Raw genomic sequence first — 24,533 nt, 5'->3', positions numbered from 1 at the left:
CCACAGGCATTTGCAGTGCTACATGCATGATTTTAATAATAGTAAGAATAAATGATTAGTAATAATAATATTGGCTAGTGGCACACAATTATAAGTTTTAGATGCAGAGATCCAAATTCTGTGCTTGTGCAAACTGATGAAACTTAATCAGTCACCAGTCGAGAATTTGGCATAAGACAGTCTACGGCTTCACTTTTGACTTCTCTCATATAAGGATTTTTAGTCATATTTTTATTGTGTTTCCTACTTTGAAGAGTTCATGCATTGGAATGACCTGGAGTTCAAGCCAAAACACTCACGTTCACTAAACCATACTTGTGCAAATCATACAGTTGCATGTGCATTTGCAACCAGAACACTTGGAAGTTGCAAACTGCATGTAACTTTCTTAGGGCACTTAGGCCTCTGTATCTGAAATGTAGCCCAAATTGTTAAGTGAGGTTTGGAGGCTGTTTTGCAATAATCACACACATTATAGAAAAAGGTCAAAAATTATATATTAACGAGATTAGAACATGCGGGGAGGTGGTAACACATTTTAAAAATATCAGTGGGATATGTTATCGGGATTGCAGTACCATAGATCCTAATCTAAATCTGTAAAGTAGGAAGGATTCATATCTCTTCCTCGGCTCACATGCTCTACCTTGCTAGGTTGCCTGAAGGTGAAAAAACTAGAGTCACTAAGAGAAAATGACATGTTGCATTTTCCCATTTATCAGTTATTTTTCCATCTCCTTTTTTATGTATACTTTTTTTGGTATGAATTATCTCCATGTTCCGTGCAACCCACTTTAATATAATCCATTGCCTCTTCTGGCATCTACTGTTAAGGGCAGTAGACTTGATGGACTCAGCTTGGCCAGAAAGCAGCTCAAAGCTTCAGCAGATGATTTTGCTTCACGCATTTAGGCCGGGGAGGATTTATTAATCATTTTTTTGTCTTTTCCAGGAGCAAATGCTGCACTTGTCCTCTAACTAGACAGTGCAACACTGATACTGAGATATATTAGAGCTTTTAGTTTCTATAGAGGTATGATACCTGTGTTTTATTTTCCTCTCTTTTGTTTAGAAATAAATTCCTTTTCAATCTGATTTATTGGTGGAGCTGTACGAGGGCTGAATGAGTTTCACCTTGTGATTTCTGACAAAAGCCTGGAGAAACTCAGTGGCCAGGGCTCACTCTGAATTCTTCCAGAAACAATGAAACTGGGTCAGTGAGGATGTACAGTAGCACTTGTGGGCACAAGAAGAATAATTACACTTAGCACTTTAATTCTGAACTACCTTGAGGCCACAATTTCCATGCTAATAAGCGCTTCTTCTTTATTTACAAAAATGCAACATTGCACCTGGATATTTATCTAGGTCCCCATCCAGAAAAACACCAAAGCACATGCATAACTTTAAGCATGTGTGCTGTACCCTTTATTAAAATAATTTCAGTTGGCTTAAAGTTATGCATGTGCTTAACTGCTCTCCTAGATTGGAGCTACAGTGATGGGCTCTTTAGAAATACATACTGTGACAGACCCAAACCAGTTGGGTACAGGAGTCTGGTTGAGGGCAAATATACTGGTCACTGGATGAGTGGTTTTCTGTTCCCTGAGTGACCAGAGCAGGGGCTGCGCTAGCGTAATCAGGAACCTGCTAGAACCAATTAAGGCAGACAGGCTGATTAGAACACCTGCAGCCAATCAAGGCAGGCTAATCAAGGCACCTGGGTTTAAAAAGGAGCTCACTCCAGTCACGCCAGAGGGAGCCAGAGGAGAGGAAGTGTGTGTGAGGAGCTGGGAGCAAGAGGTGCAAGGAGCTGAGAGTGAGAGGGATGTGGTAGCTGGAGGACTAAGGAGTACGTTATCAGACACCAGGAGGAAGGTCCTGTGGTGAGGATAAAGAAGGTTTTTGGAGGAGACCATGGGGAAGTAGCCCAGGGAGTTGTAGCTGTCATGCAGCTGTTACAGGAGGCACTATAGACAGCTGCAATCCACAGGGCCCTGGGCTGGAACTCAGAGTAGAGGGCGGGCCCGGGTTCCCTCCAAACCTCCCAACTCCTGATCAGACACAGGAGGAGTTGACCTAGACTGTGGGGAAGATCACTAAGGTGAGCTATAAGCACAGGACCCACCAAGGTAGAGGAGGAACTTTGTCACAATACACAGGTAGGACTAGATTTATTTAGTAACTGTTGATCCAGTTGCCTCATTTATATTCCCTTTATTTATATGAACAATATTTTATCCAAGCATCTGAATACAGAATGTGAAACTTCATTTGCTATATGTGCTGGTGTGGCCCAAGTCTGATTAAATTGGTGCTCAAAATACAGTCATGATAAATAAATCAGCACTGGGACCAAACAATTCTTTCTCCTACTTCAGTGAATTAAGTGAGATTTGTTATCCGAGTGCAAATATACTAGTCTGTGTAATTGGAGAATCAAGTGGGGATAAACAAAATCCCTTTTCTTCTATTGCAAAAACATAGTGATACTGACCTTGTAATGCAGAGGACTACAACACAGATGATAGCAATCTGGATGGTTCCAATCACAGCTGCTATTAAGACATACTGAAATCGTACTGGCCCTGGAACCACATATAAAACGCTGTAGTCCTTTTTTTCACAGTGTTGTCCAGTATAGCCTGCATCACACCTGCAATGAAAGATGTTTATCCTGTTACTTAGACATCTTGCATCTCTTTTAGCAGAGGGACAGACTATGCCCCAGGGAGGCTCTGGGTATGAAAGTACTGCTTGGCAGGCAGAGATGTAGATTATACTTCCAGGTTACGCAAGGACTGCTTTTATCTCACAAACACTGAGTGGCTAGGATAATGAGATACATAGATACTTGGATGCCTTAAATGTGGTGACTATTGGATTAGGGGAGCACCTAGAGACCCCCCTGCCCCAAGATCGGGACCTTATTTTGCTAAGCACACACACAGTAAGGGACAGTCCCTGCCTCAAAGAGCTTCCAGTCTACAAGATAGACAAAGAGTAGGAGAAATAAATGATAGTCCTGAAAAGCTGAGGGTTGTGCAGGGATAGTTGCTGTTTCCTTGGATTCACAGGTAAGCCATGCATTGGTTTAATTAACATTTTTCATCAACCTACACCAACATGTTTGTCTGGGGACAGATTTGGTTTTGATGACACTGGGCTGCCTCTAGGATAATTTCTTTTACTCTTTGGCTATTGCTTTCCCCATACTTCCTATACAAGGCAAAATCCTACACACCCCACAGAGCCCGAATGTTTGGACCATGCACCAGACCTGTTCGTCAGGAGCCGGGGGAGGGGAAAACAGGCATCTGCTGCACCACCAAGTTTGGTTGCTTTACAACTGCTATTATCACCCTAGCCCCAAGGCCACAGCAGTCTCTTTGGCTCCTAGACCCCTTCTCCACAGAAGGAAGAGCCAATAGATTCATAGGGTTTATGGACACAAGGGACCATAAGGGTATCTAGTCTGACCTCCTGTATATCACAGGCTATTACACTTCACCCTGTTACCCCTGGACTCAGTCCAATAACTTGTGTTTGGCTAAAACATATCTTCCAGAAAGGCCTCCAGTCTGGATCTGAAGACCCTCGAGAGATGGAGAATCTGCCACTTCCTTTGGTAGTTCATTCCAATGCTAGTCACCCACACTACTAACAATGTGTGCCTTATGTCCAAGCTGCATTTGTCTGGTTTCAGATCTAAGTACTGGCCTTTGCGCTACCCCAGTCTTGGCACTGCTCTGCACCAGAGTGGTCCCGAGGCACAAGTCAGAGCTTCCTGAATGCAGCCATCACCTGGACCAGCTGCTGATGCTGCCAAGGAGCTGTGGGGCAGCTGGGGATCACTGAAGTTCAGGAGAGCCTCAACCATGCTCTTTCTTACAGCAACCTCCCCTGCACCCGATGCAACAAGAGAGGTGGGAGGATCAATTCTGGTGGCTTTTGTCCTAGGACATCCCTATGCAGGCAAGATCCTTAGGAGCCAGGCCTGCTGGGTCTAGGTCATCTTTGTGCCATAGCAGTACAAAGTAGTCACAGTGTGGCACAGGATTCAGGCTAGAATGTTTTATTTGCTAATGTGCAACAAAGTCTTAGGGATAAACTTGTCATAGGGGGCTATAGGGCCAAATCCTGACAGATGTGGTATGCCTCCTGACTGGGCCCAAGTGCCCTCAACTCCCATTGACCTCAGTGGGAGGAGATGGTGCTGAGATCCTTCCTGGAGATCCCCAAATCCCCTCTGATGCTAGAACTCCCTGTGCTTTGAGACGAGAACGCCAAAAATAACCCATGTTTGATATATTTCCCTTGCTGAGGTACAGGCTATCTGGCACTGGACTCTGATGCAGATTACCCACTGAAGGCCCTGCAAATGAACACATAATTTACCTATTTGTCCTATTGCCACTAAAATCCCTGTTTATTCTGCCCACTGCCACACAAAGTCTGTTTCTCTCCTCGCTGTTTCCTCATCGTGCTACCTTCTTCCCTGTCTGATTTCCTACAAAAGAGAGGTTAGTTGTTCCCCTGGGTTGGCTCCAGTGCTGCAGGCAGTTGAACGGGGAGGCATCATAAGGGAAACCTTTCAGGTGAACGGCACTAGCAACTCTAAGAGACTTGGAGAGTTTGCCTGGACCTTGTCTTAGAGATGGTGGTGGTGCTCACTGAGCTTTGTGCTCCAGGCTAGAGTAAAGGGAAGACATACAACAGTCACTACATGCCTCTAAGCCTTGGAACCAGGAGAGGATAATGTGCGGCTGAGTGGAAGAATGGAGAAGCAGGGGCAGCCAAGGGCAAAATGGACCACAGGATCTAGGGGAGATTTGCAGGAGCAGATACCCTCCATGCAGAGCTTCCAATGATCTCCAATCTCCATCTTGTATGCCTCAAAACAACAGCTGCAGCAAATGTGCACTTCATCTCCATACTTTCTCCAAGTGAATATGGTAAGAACAAGAACTACTGAAGTGAAATCCTAACCATCTCAATTAAACTTTCACTGCTAAAAGGAAGCCTGGGAGATGCTTCAATCACCACTCCTCCTCCCTGTCCAAACCTCTTTCTAAGTCACCTTGCCCACAAAGCTGTAAGAAGTTGTCTTTCATGCTGTTCTTCACTTTTTAAAGTTTGCTCACAGTGAAAATCTCAGGGAATACTAGATTTCAGTGCTACAAGTCAAGGAAAAGCACCCATTGGCTAGGCCTGCACTTTGTGGTGCATTTTAAAAAAAATATTTAAATATGTCTTAAGGTTATTTCATGTTTTTATAATTGATTGACATTGTGGCATAACTCAGGGCAATTCTGCTGCATAATTTAAGTCTAAGGTGCTTTACCATACAAGGGTTTTTGGCTAATAATTATTTTCCACACTGAATCTTGATTACACATTAGCAACTCTTCATGTTCAGCTTATCAGATCTGCTCTGGAGGAAAAGTGTTACCTGCAAGATGGTTCCAACGTATTAGTAGAGTGCTCGCACTTCCCATGCATGCAGAAGCCATTGTAGTGCTCTGGACAAGGAATGTAAATCCCTCTTGCACTTTCTTCCAGTTTATTTGCATTCTCTGTGAACACAGGTGAAAAGAACACCAACATGCAAGCATGTGGTAAGGAGAGATGAGAAGAAACATGGCATTAAGTGCTCAAGATACAATATAGGAAAAATTCAAAAGAGCAAGATGTGAAAAATTCCTATTTAGTTGTAAAAGAAAGAGAAATACTGAAATAACCTACCGACCGCTATGCCTACCTTTATGCCTCCAGCTTCCATCCCGGGCACATCACATGATCCATTGTCTACAGCCAAGCACTGAGGTACAACCGCATCTGCTCTAAACCCTCAGACAGAGACCAACACCTACAAAACTCCACAAGCATTCTCAAAACTACAATACCCGCACGAGGAAATAAGGAAACAGATCAAGCAGAGCAGATGTGTAACCAGAAGCCTCCTACTGCAAGACAAACTCAGAAAAGACAACCCAACAGGACTCCATGGCAATCACATACAGCCCCCAGCTAAAACCCCTCCAACGCATCATCAGGGATCTACAACCTATCTTGGACAATGATTCCACACTTTCACAGGCCTGGGTGGCAGGCCAATCCTCGCCCACAGACAACCTGCCAACTGAAACGTATTCTCACCAGCAACTGCACAACGCACCATAGTAACTCCAGCTCAGGAACCATCCATGCAACAAACCTCGATGCCAACTCTGCCCATATCTATCACAGCGACACCATCACAGACCTAACGAACAGCCACATCATCACCGGTTATTCACCTGCATGTCCATCAATGTAATATACGCCATCATATGCCAGCAATCCCTCTGCTATGTACATCGGCCAAACTGGACAGCCTCTACGGAAAAGGAAAATGGCACAGATCGATATTAGGAATGGCAATATACAAACCGTAGGAGAGCACTTCACCTCCCTGGCCACACTATAGCAGACCTTAAGGTGGCCACTGCAGCAAAAAACTTCAGGACCAGACTTCAAAGAGAAACTGCTGAGTTTCAGTTCATTGCAAATTTGGACACATCAGCTCAGGATTGACAAAGACTGTGAATGGCTTGCCAACTACAGAACCAGTTTCTCTCTCTTGGTTTCAACACCTCAACTGCTAGAACAGGGCCTCATCTCCCTGACTGAACTAACCTCGTTATCTCTAGCTTGCTGCTAGCATATATATACCTGCCCGGAAAATTCCACTACATGCATCTGACGAAGTGTGGTATCAACCACGAAAGCCCATGCTCCAAAACGTCTGTTAGTCTATAAGGTGCCACAGGATTCTCTGCTGCTTTTACAGATCCAGACTAACATGGCTACCCCTCTGATACTTGAAATGATTGTGCACCCCAGAAATCTATGCTTAAACAGGAATAATACACCTCTACCCTGATAGAACGCCACCTGATATAACATGAATTTGGATATAACGTGGTAAAGCAGTGCTCCGGGGGGCGGGGCTGTGCACTCCGGCGGATTAAATAAAGTTCGATATAACATGATTTCACCTATAACGTGGTAAGATTTTTTGGCTCTCGAGGACAGCGTTACATCGAGGTAGAGGTATATTAGACAGGAATCACCTGGCATAGATGCAGAGCTTTGTAAGCTATTTTGCGATTCTTTTGCTAATCTAATTCCCTTTAGGTTTGTGCACTGTGTTGCCAGAAAACCTAATTTTGCTATTTAAAAAAAAATTGATCACAAAATATTCCATGAAAAATGTCCAATAATATCTGTTATCCTTTAAATTCTCTCTCCTCAGAATCATGCAGGGAAATATCTAGATATTGATATACTTGAAAGGCTGCCACAAAAGAGATGGTGAAAATTTTTTCTCTCTTGCCTCAGAGGGCAGGACAAGAGGGAATGAGTTTAAACGACAGCATAGCAGATTTGGATTAAATCTCAGGAAACCCCTCCTAACTGTAAGAACAGTAGGACAATGGAAGAGACGGCCTAAGGAGGTTGTGAAAGCTCCTTTCCTGGAGGGTTTCAAAAGGAGGCTGGATGGATGGTTTAGACACAACAAATACTGCATCAGTGGAATACACTGAGTGAGATGAAGGATGGTTTTGTGGGTAAAGCACAGGACTAGGACTTAAAAATCCTGGTTTTTATTCTCTGTTCTGTCATCAGGGCTGCCCAGAGGGGGGGCAAGTGGGGCAATTTGCCCCAGGCCCCGGGCCCTGTAGGGGCCCCCACGAGAGTTTTTCAGGGCCCCTGGAGCGGGGTCCTTCACTCGCTCCAGGGGCCCCGGAAAACTCTTGCGGGGCCAGGTCCCTGGAGCTTCTTCTGCTCCAGGTCTTCGGCAGCAATTCGGCACCGGGGGTTCCTTCCGCTCCAGATCCACCACCGAAGTGCCCTGAAGACCCACGGCGGGGGGGGGGGGGGTCCTTCCGCCCCGGGACCCACCGCTGAAGTTCCGGGTCTTCGGCGGCATTTGCCGAAGACCCCAGACCCCCTGAATCCTCTAGGCGGCCCTGTCTGTCATAGACTCTGTGTGACACTGGGCACATTGCTTAACAACTCTGTGCTTCAGATTCCCCAGATGTAAAATGGGATCCCTTCTTCTGTAGTGGGTCTTGGGAGGATAAATTCTTTAATTCTCATAAAGTGCTGTGAGATCCTTGGATGAGACATACAATATTATTATATAGTCCCTTGCAATGTGCACAGGTATATTTCCACAAGCATTAGATGGGCACTGAACATATGAATCAAAGAAAATATTTACCCCAAAGTTGCCAGTAAATTGCAAGCTCCAAATATGAATTTAAGTTGAAATGGGTCTATGGTTAACATTTACATAATGTGTTTAAATGCCTAAGCACCATCTGCAATATACTCACTCTCATTTGGTAGAACATCAGCTGTTAACTACACTTGATAAATACATTCAAGGCTGTCCTATCTGGCTTAGGGATTTCAGCGCATACTTCATAGACTTATACCTGTACTTTTTTTTTTTTTTTTAATATGTTGAATGTCAGATTATCTGGTCCTGGCCTGGGTGTGGGGAGAGAACATTCTCCCTCAATGCCCCTATGCAAGGCCAGACACAAAGGCAGGATCTACACACGAGGGAGCCCAAGGTCATACCAAGTGCTGTGTCTACACTACAACCACCTCCCACCTGTCAGCGAGTCTCAGAGCTGGGCTCAACTGACCTGGGTTTGTGCTACAGTGTAACCACCTGCCCTTGCCAGGTTTCCCCAGCCTAAGCCCAAACCCCTACACTTCTATTTTTAACCTGTGGTGTGAATCCCATGGGCCAAAATCAGTTGACCCAGGCCCGGAGACTTGTTGCTGTGGGTCTTTTATTGCAGTGTAAATGTACCCCAAAAGGCTAGGAGGGAAAGGGAGGAATCAGACGAAAGGGGCATGGAAAAGACACAGCCCAATCCCCAGTTGCCCAGTTTACACAGCAGGCCAGGTGCACTGGGATCAGTGGACTAAAGAATGCAAAATGGTGGACTCTCTTTTAGACAGCTGGCTGGGAATTTTCGATGAAATGCTTTTTAGTCAGAAAATGCGAGTTGTCAAAAGTGAAACTGTCTGCAGGAAAGGATCATTTTCAATACATTTCCTGTTTTGAAAAAATTTTTTAAATTGTTTAAACATCCAATTTAGTACTTGTCAAAATGGGACATTCTGATATTTTTGAACCAAATTTTTTTTTCAGTTTGAAATAATTTTTTATTTCCAAATTTAAGTTAACTTTTAGGAAAAAAAAAGAAAAAAAAAGAAAAAGAAATGAAGAGGTCAAAATTGAAACGAAATATCTTGAAATTATCAAAACAACATGTTTTGACTGACCCAATCCAAATTTTTTCTCAGGCTTTTGGTTCACAAAAATCTTCAAGATTTTGACATTTTGTCCTGATTCAGGATGGGAAAAAATGTCAAAATCTCAAAAAAATTCACAGGATGGGAAACCCATTTCCTGCCCAGCTCTAAGTGTTTGTACTTTGGACAGAGACTGTGCTTTTAATTGCACATTCTGGCCCTAACGAAACACTTAAGGCTGGTTTATTTTTTTTTTTAATTTTACATTATTGTGCATTCTCATCTATGATAATATCAGAATATGCTAGAAATATTTTAAAATATATTTTATCAACAATAATAATGCTATCCAGAAAAACCAAGTGAATAATGGAGGGATCTCTTTTATGATAGATATCTGACATTGACAGAAATAAATTTAAGCAATAACAAAATATTTGCATTTTCCTTGGATTTAATAAAACAATGGTAATTTATGTTCAGCTCTATAGGTCAGCCACGCTAGCATTAGGTATGCTTAAGTATTATCTTGCCTTTGGGAAAAGCAGGTATAGCAGATCCAAGATTCAATTTTTCATAATGCATTTTTTCCCCATCACTACCGTCCAAAGAGAATTCTGCTATCTTCACAACTTGCACTAATAAAGTTGAGCATTCTTTCTTATCTTAAAAGAGATAAAAGCAAACCACAATCCCGGAAAACCTCGAGGAGTGGCCAAACTATAGATATTGCTAGAACAGGCAAAGCCTTCTTTCGTATTTAGGATTTTGTAAGGACGTGTCAGAATATAGGGCAGGAAAAGCCATAGGAAGGGGGTGAAAAATAGTGCACCAGGCTGAGGATGCAGAAGTAGCTGTTCTTTCTCCGGCTTGAGTAAGGAATTTGCAGCAGTGGAAGAAGGGCTAGAGACATGAAGCCTACAGGTCTGGTACAAACTTGCAATAGTTGTGGTATAAGAGAATCTGCAGTGTCAACATCTTTCAAAGGCTCTCCTCTATCCAGCAGTACAGTTCACTTGTTGCCATGCTACCATACTCCTGACCCGGGTGATAAGAACCACGGAGAGGTATCTAACAGTGAAATAAGCAGCATTAGTCTACCTGGCTGTGTAGGTTATGGACAGTTCCTGTGTGAGGATACAATGAGGAGTGGCTGCTACTTATTGTCCTATTTTTTGTTAGCCACTGTTCACCACAACATACATATATATTTTAATACAAGTCCATCTATCTAGGCCCTTAACTGAGCCCTTGATCGTGATGTAGCTGTCTTACCTGTGGAAGGGCTGCAGGTAGTGAAACACTGTGGGATACTAGGCATCATGATGCATAGTTCCTTTGCATGGACCAGACTGCTCCCTTTTGAGGGGAAACATAGCCACAGTGGGCCTCATGGGAGAAAATCTCCTCAAGGCTCCCTCCTGAGCCTGGCTACAGTAAGAAATACACCTGTCAGTAGAAAGACATCTCAGCTGTTGCGGTGTTGGACATGGTTGGGTACTGTCTAAACTTGAGGGTGAAGCATTTTTAGCTCTGGCCAACTGTGTCCATTGGTAATATCCATTGTTTATATTTGGAGATTCAGTCATTGCTAACAAGGCTATGGAATGAGGTTCATGTCCTTGCAAAAAATAAAAAAAAAATAAAAAAAAAAAAAATGCAGAGAGCAGCATTTTTTTCTTCCAAGCCTGGTGGATATTGGGGAATTTGCAGATAGCCTAGAATTGTCTGTGGGTGGCCCTGTGCCCCGGGCTAACTTATTAACACAAGAATCCCTGCTTCTCTCTGATTTGTGGGCAACATTACCATGCCAGGACTTCCCCCACCAGTAGGATACCCTTTGGAGCAGGAGGGCGGCACGACTTCACAGTGCCGAGAGGAATTTAGCCCGCATTACTTCAGGGGAAAATGTAACAGTGTTGGCCAGAGTGGAAGTGGATAAAGGCATATCCCTGAACTTGTGGAGGGTTCTCTATGGTTTCAGGGCACAGGGGATGGCAATCACCTGTCATATAGGAGAAGGGATGATTTTTCCCTCCTCTTGTGGTCATGTTTTGTATTAAAAACAGTACATTGTGCATCTAGCCCCTAGCACACCGCAAAATATAACCTAGGCCCAATAATTTGTAAAACCATAAGTGTAGTACTGTGATGGAGAAAGATTGACTGGATCAGGAATGGACTAGCCCATGATTTATGAACGCTCCATATAATGCTTTATCTTTTAATCCAGACAGGAGGAAAACATGAAATTTAGAAATGCATCATTTACAGTCCCTCTTGTTGATTAGAGTCTTCTCTAAAGCAGTTAGATATTGAGCTCTTAAGATTTTCTTTCCTTATCTTACCAAGCATAAAGCTACAGAATGGTAGAAAACCTCATTTCTAGTTTGATCTGCAGTTTAAGTTATTCAAAAGACAGAAGAGCATCCCAAACAGGATGAAAGCAGAGTTCATACAATTTAACAAATTCTCTAACAATTGTGCGATAGGGGAGCATTTTGTTTCCCAATCAGAATATTTCTCCTGCATGGAAACCTTAGACCTTCCCCACTTATTGCCAATTATTTTTTTCACTGCACAGATAATAAGATTCATTTTTACAGACTCAAGGAGACCCGAATCCAAAATAAAGTATTCACTAAAAGCTGTTTCATTTTGAATTGATGAGCTATAAAAATCAGTGCAATTAAAAAAAACCAAACTGTCAAAACATTACAATGTGCTTTTATTTTTTTTAAATCATTTTTAGGCTCTAATACTCATTACCATAGCATAATTCTATCAGAGCACCTTCCAGAGATGCATTAAGCAATGAGACGAACATTTGTCATGTGTGGTTCATTCACTGTTCATCATTCAATAATAATTACTGAAATAAGACCCATAAAGCAAAGCCATTTTCTTTAACATTTAGACCACTGATGAAATAAAAAAAAGACTTTATGATATCCAGGGGGTTATAACTGAGCAAAACAGGTCTCCAGGCCTCATAGGAGAAGAAATAACGGGGTTTTCCCAGCATAATTTGTGATTATTCAAAAAGCGGATACTGCAGGCATATATTTAAACTAATCAGATTACATCCTTAAACTGAGGAGCTCATCTTCAGCACCAATCTCACATCTACAGAGAGCAAAGCTTAAATTTAAAGTCATACTTCTTTTTTTCTGGCAGAGAGTAATACTAGAGATGAGTTCAAAGTTTATTAAATTGCAGTAACATTAAGGTTGACAGCTCATGTTCAAATTTCAAGCATGCTATATATATCCTTATTAGACAACTAGGTGGTAAGGAAAGCTTTATTTTCATCCAAATAATGGAATCCATACTTTTTCTGAAATTTGCTAAGATCAAATTTAGATGGAAATAAAATAGAAAGCCCGAAGAGGAAAATTCAGCTTGTAGAATTAATAGTTTCTTTCTCTGAGCATATGTGATTCTTGACACATCTGGAAGCATACCTCATTTTTTATTTTGAAAAGAAATATCACATTCCCCCCCCCCCCCGACCTAGTTTATTAGTAAAGCTGGCTGGAAAATTTTCTTCAAAACAGTTTTCCAACAGAAAATGTCATTTCAACAAAACCAACATTTTAATGAAATTGTATTGATTTTAATGAAGTTTCCCATGAAGCAAAATTTTTGGCTTAAAAACATTCATTTTAGAAAAATTCAAAATTCTATTTCAAAATGAATTTTTCATTTCAATATTTATTTTATGTTGGGTTTTTTCACTTTGACAGTATTTGTATTATTTTGACAAATTTCACGACATGTCAGTGCTAGTAGTGCATAACAGAATGTGTCACACTATGTCAAGTGATGCCATATTATGCAGTACTACTCACAGATCATAAAATGACATTGTTTTACTTCTAAAATCACTAAGAATAGATGCTCCTTAGTAAAGACTGAAGCTTCACATCTTCTTTTCTTGTTGAAAAGGTCCCCTGTTTGTGTTGTAATGAAACAAACAGACTGACAATTGACACTTTCAACATGAAAAGAAGATAAGCTCTCAGTGTACTAATATGAGAAGCAGCTGTTTTCAATATCCTTGTGTTAACCTGGAATTAATTTTTCTAGGATACTGAAAACAGTTGCTTGTCTAATTCGTCATCGAGTGCTTAACTTATTTTCTTACTGGAATTGTCAAAGCGTCAATCTGTTTCATTACAACACAAATGGGAGACACTTTGATCTAGAAAATAAGGTAAAATGTTTCAATCTGTACTAAATAGCAGCCACTCAATTTTAGGCTGGCATCCTGGTTTTTAATATAAACATAAAAATAAATAGAATATTTTGACCTGATGTGATAATATGTAATACTGTTACATGTCAGGTTGCTGATATCCTTGGTCCACTGACTGTCAACCAGGCCACTTGCTTCATTGTTACTTGTACTCTCCTGTCAGTACTGAACAGTTGTCTAGCGTTTTATATTCAGATTGTAAGCTCCTTGAGACAAGAACCATCTTCTTGTTCTGTTGTTGTTCTTGTTGTCCTAGCACAACAGGACCATTAAAATGGATATTAATCTATGATGTACTAATAGATGGCTGGCCTTAGAGACCTTGTTTCCACTGAAGGAATTTCTTAGAAAATGTTAAATAAACGACATCCATTTACAGATATCTGGTCTATGTTCCTTAATATGTATATTTAAGGGCATGTTGATTTCGTCTCATTAAAAAATTATTGCAACTGTATTTAGTATTCTTTTTACTTTGTTAATTTCAGTCTAAGTATACATCTGTATCTATGCACACATATTTTGAAGCTAATAAACATTGTTTGAATCTCATGTAAAACTCTTAATACAAGTTGAGATACAAATGAAGAAAGAATTTATCTAAGAACAGGAGCATACTCTAAACAGGGCAGAGAAAATGCAGTCTAAATTCTGATCCTGCAGTCTTCACAGTCCCCAGACTTCCTTTGAATTCAGTAGGCTAGATTTAAATCTCAGTCACACCAGGGAAAATTTGGAATAACTCCATTCCTGTCAAATGAGCTACTCTGGATGGAACAGACAAAAATCTGGCAAAGTGGGAACTGTACATGTTTGAGAACAGTCTAATCCTACATTGTATGAATAGCCTCATCTCAATCAATGAGACTTATTATGTGATTAAGAACATGCAAGATCAGTGCCTTAGGTTATAGAGTCTCACGTCATTATTTCTGTTTCCTAGAGTGCAGCACACAGTATTGGCACTCAATTAATAGATAATGACCATGTAAGAAAATGTTGGCTTAAGTAAAAAGATTAAGCTTTGTGTTTTACCGCTACTGTAAAATGGAAATTCCCCAGCAAGGGCTTTCAAAATTATTATTAATTATTTGTATTATCATATCGTCTAAGAGCTGCAGTCCTGGACCAAGACTCTGTTTTGCTAGGCACTGTTCAAATACAGAACATGAAGATGGTTCTTGTCTCAAGGAGCTTACGATCTGCATATAAAACACGAGACAACTGGTCGATACTGACAGGAGAGTACAAGAAACAATGAGCCAAGTGGCCAGGTTGACAGTCAGTGGACTAAGGATATCAGCAGCCCAACTATCTGGTAGGCAACATGGCAAAGGAGAGTTTCAGGCTGGCATCCTGGGTTGTAAGAGGCAGGAGTTGGCCTTTCAATAATGATTAACGTATGATAGGAAGGTGGAGACAGGCAGTTTAGGGCCAGGGAAGTGAAGACAAGCAGCTTATGTTTGATGCCATAATGAAGAGGCAGCTAATGGAGGGATGCGAAGAGATGGGTTAGGAAAATGATCTTTGTAGTCCTATTCTGAATGGACACGAGAGGGGCGAGATTGCATAGTTGTGTAGGCATAATATGGGATGGTAACAGAAGACACAATACCAAATATTCAATTAGAGCTATTTTGATGCCTATCTCACGGGAGACAATGTGAAGAAGAATTCACTTATATAATAACAACACAACACTTCAAATGCCACTGAGGTCAGTCAAATTTACACCACAGCTCTCCTATTGGTCCTGAAGTGGCAACTCCTCACAAATCACATTTTCTGAGGATTTAAATGTCGGAAAAGGGACTCTCTTTTGCTCTCCTAACTGGGTAGGTTCCACTTGCTTAAACTTCTCTACCCCTTTTGGAAATGTATCCCTTTTCATATATATCTGATAACTTTCCCAGTGATATGCACCAAAGCCTACATGGAAGAATTCCAACCTCTCCTTCTCTTAATGAGAGACATGGTTAAGCAGTGTGTAATTCAGATTATACAAGCATCAAAGACAGTGCATGAGTACAGTCAAATTATCATGTGTGTGCAATGTTTGTGTGTGCTAAGAGGTAAGAGGGAGGAGCAGAGCATCCACTTCCACTCAGACATTTATTCTGAAGGGAGAAAGAAAAGCCAATGTGGTACTGAGCAGTGCACAATGTCACAGAGCAGCATAATGCTATTTCTTCTCAGTGCATCTGTTGTGAGATGGCACCAAGATTACCGTCTGCAGCTCTGAGCACTTCATGATTAGGAATTTATCAAACGAGTTTAGAAGGCAGCAATGGAAATGACTGGAGAGCTAAAGTTAGATTGTATGGCCCATCCAGAGCATGCCATCCTGTGGAAAAACTCACAGGATGGTCACAGTTACGTTGAAAGGTTACAAGGACTGGGGCAAAGGGGCAGGGCCAACATTGCTGATGCATCCACAGAGAAATCCTTTGATATTCCCCCATGATTCTTTCAGAGTCAGCATTCCTTCCTGTGGCTGTGCATTTGCAGGGGGAATGGTGCTGTAGCACTTCCCCAGCACATCTCCCTCCTGGCCATTCCCCCACAACTCAGAGAAATCCATTGCACTGCATGGGCAGAAGGAGTGGGGCAATGATGCCACTTAGACCCAAATCCCCTGTCTCTGATAATTCATGACTGTTTTAGTGGGTTTTCTTCTGTTTACTTCAACAGCAGTTGAGGGCACTCTGCACCTAGCAGAGCTGGGGCATTAAATAATTTTGCTACATGTGTGATACTAATGGCAGAGCTACCCAGAATTCCCAGGCACGTGAGGCGCTCAGACGGCAAGGTGACAGAAGCAATATAAGAACCGAGAGTTCACAATGAAGCACTAGCTTTGATGGAACAGGCAGATATTTCCTTTGTTCAAGTCTGCACTCCACAGAGCAGGACTCCCTACATCTGATTAGTGCTTCCAATGAACAGACCATATTTCAACAGGAAACGATTTAGTCACTAATGGCCATTCATGTCCCACCTCTAGTAAACTAACTAACTGTTTACTGGGTGTTCCACTTCTCTTAAAATGTTGCAAATCCTGACCCTGTGACCATGGAGGGTTCAGCAGAACCAGTGAAGTTCTACTCTGAAGGGTGATGAAGGTGGGGCAGAATTTGAAGGGGGCATGTGTAGAGGGCACACACTCGGTGTGACATGGAGTCCCATGCGTGGAAGCTCTCTGCATGGCAGTATGAAGGAGACAGGCATGGACTGAAGCCAGAGGTGTCATTCTTGTATGGTCTTGTTGCTATGGCAGAGGTGCAGAAGGCTCCTGAGGCCAACATATTCCATGGAGCAGCTCTATCATTGTTCTGCTTCTCTGGAAAGAAGATTCCTTTTCCTCCACTCTCCTGCATCCAGGGTGCTACTTGGGCTGGACAGTGGCCTGAAGAATTGGCTTTAAAGGGAGAGAGATTCCAAAGGCACAAATGGAGCTTTGGAACCCACTCCCATTGACAGTCAGTGGCAGTTGGGCATCGAAATGCCTCCTGTGCCTTTGAAAACCTCCCCTCAACAGCATGTTACAACATGGGGTCAAACTCACCCAAGAGTAACTCAATGGCTTCAGCGGTGTCACAACAGGCATGCAGTTTAGCCTATCACGTTCTTCTATATGCAGCTCCCTGAAAACCATGTAATAAATACCATCCTGATATTATTAATTTTACCAAGTGGGAAAAAAATTGATCTATCTGAGTTAAATTGCATTCATCTCTTTTCTCAATCACAAAAGACACTTGCATGACTCAGTCACTTATTCATTTTAAAGGTTTTCATGCAAACGAGTTCCCCGGACTGAGAACAGCATCCATTTTCTGTTTTAAAAATAACCTAGTACTTTTTATGTTTGAGACGATGGTTTCTAATTCACTGGAAAAAATAGTAAGATCTTTGCCTCTTACAGCAGTATATCATAATTATTCAGTCTGCTGCCATAATTAATAATGGAAAATTATGAATAAAGATACACTGATAATCCCCAGATGTTCATACCAAGCAAAAATAATCAAAGCATGTCAGCGTATCTGACAAAAAATTATATTCTAAAAACATTTCTGAGTTTTTAAAACCATCAAAATGTACCTACATTTATACACAGTACTGGTGAAACCACGGACTAGGTTGAGGATTGCTTGACAAAATTCCAGTTAACCCATTAATCCATTTCGTATAAACAACGATGCTGCTTCATTCAAAATTCATGTTACCCATCTTGCCTGTCCCATCCCCATTCATGTATCCACTGTATTCTGTTTATACTGAACTTGTAAGCATTTTGGGGGAATTATTTTATTATGTGTCTATACAGAGCCTAGCCCAGTGGGATCCCAATCTACCTGGCACCTCTAGGTGCTACTGTAACACAAACAACAATAACCACCTGCCACGCGCTTGCACTCTCAATAGGTGCAATCAGTGATATTAGCAGGTCTAAAAGGGAAAATAAATAAAAAAGCACTAACCAGACAAATGTGTCTTAAAACCATTTCTCCCACACTAGCACACATGGCTCTTTGTCCCTCTCTAGTGACGAGATCATGTCTTGAAGTTTAAGAGTCTGCTACTGGCATTGCACTAGCAATCTGCTCATTTAGCTAACACAGTAGGGGGTTCAGGCTTAGATCCAGAGATATCCTGAGAGAGAATAGTTATATAAAGCTCTGGCTTAATGACTCAGGGCTAGATCATGGGGTTAAGAGAAACCGTGGGTAAGGTGCAGTGTGTAGTTGTACTGCCATAGGAGTAGACTGGGGACTGAATTGTGAATGAGAGTCCCAGTTTGGTCCCTGCTTCCCTACTGCTCCAGGGAGAATTGTGTGTTTTAGTCCTACACCTGACATGGAATAAATCACTCTCCACGCTGTCCGCTGTTTTGGAAGTAGAGACAAGGTGTTAGCCGCTCACCTGTGGGAGAGAGGTACTACTGGCCCCATGGCAGCTGCTCTCCCTCCCACGCAGTCCTGTAGTGTAGTCAAGGGTAAACACAGGTAAATAGAGTTTACCCACTTCCCACTGGGGGAACATGGAGTTTAGTTTAGGTTATTTCACCCACTTTTTTTTTTTTAAACCACAGCACCACTGCTCCTATGCACAGACTTGTAGGGTAAGTAGCCCCTATGGGGAAAATAAGGGGTTCACCGTATATCCCCTTGCTCCCCGGGCAGGTGATGAAGCAGCTCATGAACGTAAGAACGGTCATAATGGGTCAGACTTAAGGTCCATCTAGCGCAGTATCCTGTCTTCTGCCAGGAGCCCATGCCGGGGCCCCAGAGGGAATGAACCAAACAGGTGATCATCAAGTGATCCATGCATTGTCACCCATTCCCTTCCCTGCTTCTGTCAAACAGAGGCTAGGGACATCACCCTTGTCCATCCTGGCTCATAGCCATTGATGGACCTGAACTTTTAGTGAATGAGACAATATTATTATTATTGTAATTCAATATTTTACAAATGGTGGTGTCATTTTAGAAATCTGGAGGGTGCCAGCCTGTTAGCCTGTGTGCCAAAGTCCTCTACTGGAGATGGAGACATGAGAAGTGTTGTGTTTATCATAGAACAGGTACAGGTGAGTAGCATCATATGCACATTTTACTTACGCGAACTCAACTATATGCACTCGACAAAAAAAAGAAAAACAACAAGATTCCACCCACCATTCCACTCAATGAGCGTATGCCCTGGAGTGAGCGTGAGATGGGCGACGTGAATCTGCTGATACCTCAGTTGGTCTCAGTTCCTGCGTGCCTCTCATAGCATGAGCATCTTGCCGTGCTGAGTGTGATTCTAGTGTCTAAAGATACGTATTTTTCATACAACATGGCCCTAAAACACAAGCCAACTACTTCATCTGGTGCTCAACCAAAGAAACAGCGATCTGTTCCAATGCTGGAGGAAAACTGGCTGTGTTGGACTTAATGAGAGACAGTATGTCAGTCTCCAACATGGCGCGTAAATATGGCCACAATGAATCTAGGATCTGTGCCATCAAGATTCGAGAGAGAGAAATTCGTCAAGCTGTAGCATCAAGTGCTCCAATAACTGCTAAGATGACAAGCCAGGTGCGTGATAAGACTTTAGTGAAGACTGAAAAGGCATTAAACTTACGACTGGAAGACATGAACCGTAAGCATGTACCTATTAATGGCAACACATTGCAAGAAAAGGCTCTTAGCCTCTACGTTCTGTTCAAACCTCCTGCCAAAGAGGGACAGCCTTCTGATGAGAAGGAATTCAAAGCCAGCCAAGGTTGGCTTAACAGTTTTAGGAACTGCTTCAACCTCAAAAATGTGCAGACTACAGGTGAAGCTGCATCTGCCAATGAAGAGGCAGCAAAAGCCTACCCCGAACAATTAAAGAAAATCATAGAAGAAAAGGGCTATCTTCTGGAACAAGTTTTTAAAGCTGATGAGACTAGGCTCTTCTGGAAAAAAATGCCCAACTGCACTTATATTTCGAAATCAGAAAGACAAGTCCCTGGTTTCAAAGCAGCTAAAGACTGTGTGACTGTGTTGTTTTGTGGCAATGCGGCTGGGCATTTAATAAATCTGGGCTTGCTCTACAGGGCTGCAAATTCCTGTGCCCTAAAAGGCAAGAACAAAGATCTCCTGCCTGTGTTCTGACAATCAAATAAAATGTCTTGAGTGACGGCAGCATTATTTCTGGATTGGTTCCACAAGTGTTTCATTCTGGAGGTCAAGCGGTACCTCAAAGAGAAAGGACTTGATTTTAAAGTGTTGCTGATCATAGACAATGCTCCTGGTCACCCTACAGCACTCCGGTTTGCACATAACAACGTTGAAGTCGTCTTTCTCCCCCACAATACCACCTCCATCCTCCAACCTCTTGACCAAGATGTGATTCGCTGTTTCAAGGCCACATACACGAGGCTTACATTCTCACGGATATGTAGCGCTATGGATGCTGATCACAATCTTAATGTGATGGAGTGCTGGAAGTCCTTCAACATTGCCGATTGCATCACTTATATTAAACAAGCAAAGGATACAATCAAGCCAGAAACAGTCAATGTATATTGGCGAAACCTATGGAAAGAATGTGTGAATGATTTTAACAGTTCCCCAACCATTGACAAAGAAGTGAAATGCATTGTTCAGGTGGCCAGGCAAGTGGGTGGTAATGGCTTCGTTGACATCCTTGAGGAAGAAATTGAATTAATTGAGAGCCATAGAGAAACATTGACTAACGAAGAGTTAGAGGAACTGATAAAATCGTCTACAGAAGACGACTATGATGACGACGAACAAGAAGAGCCAGGAAGTTGGAATCTTCATAAATTTGCTAACATGTTCCACGCAGCGAAATATCTGAATGATTTAATTTCTGAATATGATCCCTCTATGGAACAAAGCCTCAAAATCACACCTAGTATTATGGACGATTTAAGACTGTATCAAGAAATGTTTGAGCAGCTCAAGAGACAACAGCGACAGTTGCCGATCACCATGTTTTTCAAGGAAAAACAATCAGTAGCAGATGAGCCTATGCAATCAACTTCTTGAGCTGATCCAGAGCCAACCACTTTGTCTACGAATCGCTTTCCATCACCCAAGCTCTCTGTCACCTCTGTCTCCTGGATCGACATCAAGCCCTGACGACCCCCTGTAATTAAAAATACAGTACTGTAAAATTATATTTTGCATGTGTACTCTATTACATACTGTACATTACTGTATACATTATTACTGTACAGGGTTGTATACACAAAACCATGTACAGTATACTTTACTTTATGGGCGATCTAAGGGATTTTCAAGGGTAATTTTGATTATATGTGTGTAGCAGAGTGGATCTCTGCTCCGGCCCTGAAAGGGTTAAAAACAGCCCAGGAAAGGGGCTGGGGCTGGAGCAAGCAGCCTTTTGAGCTGGGCTGATTGGGGAAGTGGCTGCAGCTGGGGCCGTGCCCCAAACCTGAGCCACATAGGCCTTATAAAAGGACAGAGGAGAAGGCCAGAAGCCCAATTGCGTCTTCTCTCTACTGGCGTCAGAGGGAGAAGGGCGCCCTGTCTGCTGCAAGACCAGAACAAGTACTAGAGGTGGCAGCAGGGCTGGGGAAGGCAGTTGGCAGCCGGGGAGCTCCTGCCTGAGGGCCCCAGGTGCGGCCTAGGGTATAGGCTAAGAGGTACTGGGGTTGCAGGGTGCAACCCAGGGGTAGGCCAAGGCAGCAGGCCCAAACCCCTTTGCCGATGATGAGAGGCTAACACTGCAGTCTGCCCCAGGGCATGGGGCTAGCTAATGACTGGGCAGTTGCCAAGAGCTTGAGGCAAAGTGGGGATGGGGCGGGGTTCCCTGGGGAGGGGAAACCCTAAGGAGAAAGGGGATACTGCCAGGGGGGCAGCACCCCATGTAAAAGGGGCACCGGAGTCCAGGGAGGGACACAGGGCCAGAAGCCGGAAGGCGGATCACCGGCCTGCAGAGGGCGCTCCGCGCTGGAAGTTTGAGGTAATTCCCGAAGCGACCAGCAGGAGGCGTCGCAGGGGTGAGTCACGCCCAGTTACAATGTGATTTTCGCCTTACGTGCTGACTTTAGAACCTAACTCCCGCATAAGATGCGACTCCACTGTACAGTCCAGATAATGGCTGGATACATTTCTTCACCCTAGAATGAAGGGTTCCCCTCTAGACTGAAAGAATAATTCACCTTCCATGCCCATTCCCTTCTTGGTCTGTTGGTTAAGGTTGCAGACTAGTGCCAATGATAGTGACCCTTGAAATGTGCACACTGGGAACTGAACTGATACCACCAAACTTACCAACTATGCACCAGTATAATTGAAACAAGAGACAGTTTATTCTCAAAAACCAAGGAACAAAAACCAAACAGAGAAACAAACCCAACTCCACAACACACAAAAAATGGTAGGGGAGAGCAAAGAACAAAACTACTTTATAGTCCCAAATCCACCCATGATATTACTGCATGGCAGTGAAGGAAGGAGGCAATGGGATTGCTGGAGGTAGTAGAGGTGGATTAGCTAGAACAATTATATTGAAACCAAACTACCTGCCATCCTCTAGATTCAATACTGATCTTCTGGGATCCAAACCCTGATGTCTGCAATAGGTCAACAGAACCACCAGTGGAGTAAGGAGCAGCATGAACATGCACTTTTTTTCTGGTATATTTGCCTTCACTACACTTCTTGATAAACAAACAAGTACCAGTTATGTACCATGGTCCTGTTCTGGACTCTATGACTATCTGTGCAAAAGGATAGCAATATTAGCAAACTAGTTCAGTGATGGTTAAGGAAATAACACTCCTAAAGCTTGGCCCAATGGTATCCCACTGGTTTTAATTTGTACACCATTATGCAATTTCTATATCAAAACAGCCTTGTTACCGCAGAATACAGAAAGCAGCTTATTTATATGTAGATGCAGCTATATGACATTTTGAAATGCCATACATTTGCATATGAAGGTTTCACTTTTTTTTCTTTTTGAGTAAACAGAAGCTGCTGTGACTTCCAAAGTAATGTTTAAATCAAAGTAATGCTTTCCAAGCGAGATCTTCCTTATAATTAAAACAAAACAACTCATTATTATAACTTGGATGCTGTGGCTATCAGTGGTGGCTTTAGGTGCGTCTTTTTGATTTATTGCCGTAACTTTGATACCAAGCAGAGCATGGAGAGCAAAACTGCAAGACTGGAGTATTTTATAGGAAACGGTTAGAGGTAATCTGTAATATAAATCAATATTTATAAATAAACATTAGACACATGATGAAAGCTTGTGGCCATCCTAAGAAAGGTTCTGGGTCAGATTCATTATAATAACTATGAGGGTAGTATTGATTTTTGTCACAGATCTTCCACTTGAAAAAAAGAGCATTTACTTGGTCAAAGAGTTGTTTGGAGCTCTGGAACCGCAAATCCCTATCTAGCTGAAACTCCACACAATGAAAACGGAGTGGATTTTATCTATTTTGCTTATTATTCAAAGAAGGATAAGGATGAGGCAGCTGGTATGTGGACAGAGTTTAAATCTGGGTACATTAATGTCAAAAATCCAATAGTACTGGTAAAGTATCTCAATTTCACTGTATAAGCAATTTGGAAAATTTCCCACCCATGTTTAGAGCTGGACATCAAGCTATATGTTGGCAAGGAATTCAGATATCCTCCAGTGGTAGTGGGGTAGGTGTCCTGTGTTTTATTTTCTACTGAATGGTGTATGACTTAAAATGCTTTCTGCATGGTTATTATAAATCAATAAATACATAGCTTGGGCTTTGTTTTCATCCACATCTGTACTATCAACACTGTCAAGATGATGAGATGGGGATCCTCGTCATTTTAAGGTCTGAATGCTGGTATCATTGAAGGCGGCACACTCCTAGTTAAAAATCTATGGGCCAAATCAGCAGCTTGTATAAATCAAAACTGCACCATTGATTTGAATAGAACAATACCAGTTGAAATCTGCTGAGATTCTGGCCCTGTTATTACATGAATGGGCATCAAGGTGATAAAGATAACTCACCCCTAAGCTTCTTGTCCTGGAGAAGATGACATGCACTTCCTAAAGAATAGGCAGGTTTTTGCAGGGAAAGTGAGCCCAAAAGTTGTTGGCCTCTGATTGGCATGGCAAACATTACTCTCTTCTGTGCTCGATGAAGTCTCAAACATCTTCCTAAAGAGACTTGTTTGAAAAAAAAAAAAATGGTGACCAGTGAGGATGTTGGTAGAAAGCATCAAATGTGACAAATTGGATGAGGTGACAAAAAGTTGATGAATACTTTTCCTATGACCCTAAAAATAGGATGTTTGCACATTGACACTTTTATAATGGCAGATGGATAAGCATGACTTAAGTTTTAAGACAGGTGTCAAGAATATTGATGGGTGGAATAAGGCAGATTATTGTGCTGGCACTAGTACAGGAGACTGCATGATCAATGATGTTT

General features: G+C 42.2%; 1 protein-coding gene across 1 annotated transcript in view; it reads right to left on the bottom strand.

Annotated features, from left to right (window-relative positions):
- The window catches only part of TMEFF2 (transmembrane protein with EGF like and two follistatin like domains 2), a 177,346-nt gene that overhangs the window by 5,062 nt on the left and 147,751 nt on the right, over nucleotides 1–24,533 (bottom strand). Inside the window, exons 8-9 of the mRNA XM_032763326.2 lie at nucleotides 5,453–5,576; nucleotides 2,498–2,656 (exon numbers count right to left, since the gene is read on the bottom strand). Of these exons, the coding sequence (XP_032619217.1) occupies nucleotides 2,498–2,656; nucleotides 5,453–5,576 (283 nt within the window). The remainder of the gene's footprint in view (nucleotides 1–2,497; nucleotides 2,657–5,452; nucleotides 5,577–24,533) is intronic.

Source organism: Chelonoidis abingdonii, chromosome 10, assembly GCF_003597395.2.
Source record: "Chelonoidis abingdonii isolate Lonesome George chromosome 10, CheloAbing_2.0, whole genome shotgun sequence".
NCBI classification, from domain to species: domain Eukaryota; kingdom Metazoa; phylum Chordata; order Testudines; family Testudinidae; genus Chelonoidis; species Chelonoidis abingdonii.
This window is presented reverse-complemented; position numbering and strand designations above follow the sequence as displayed.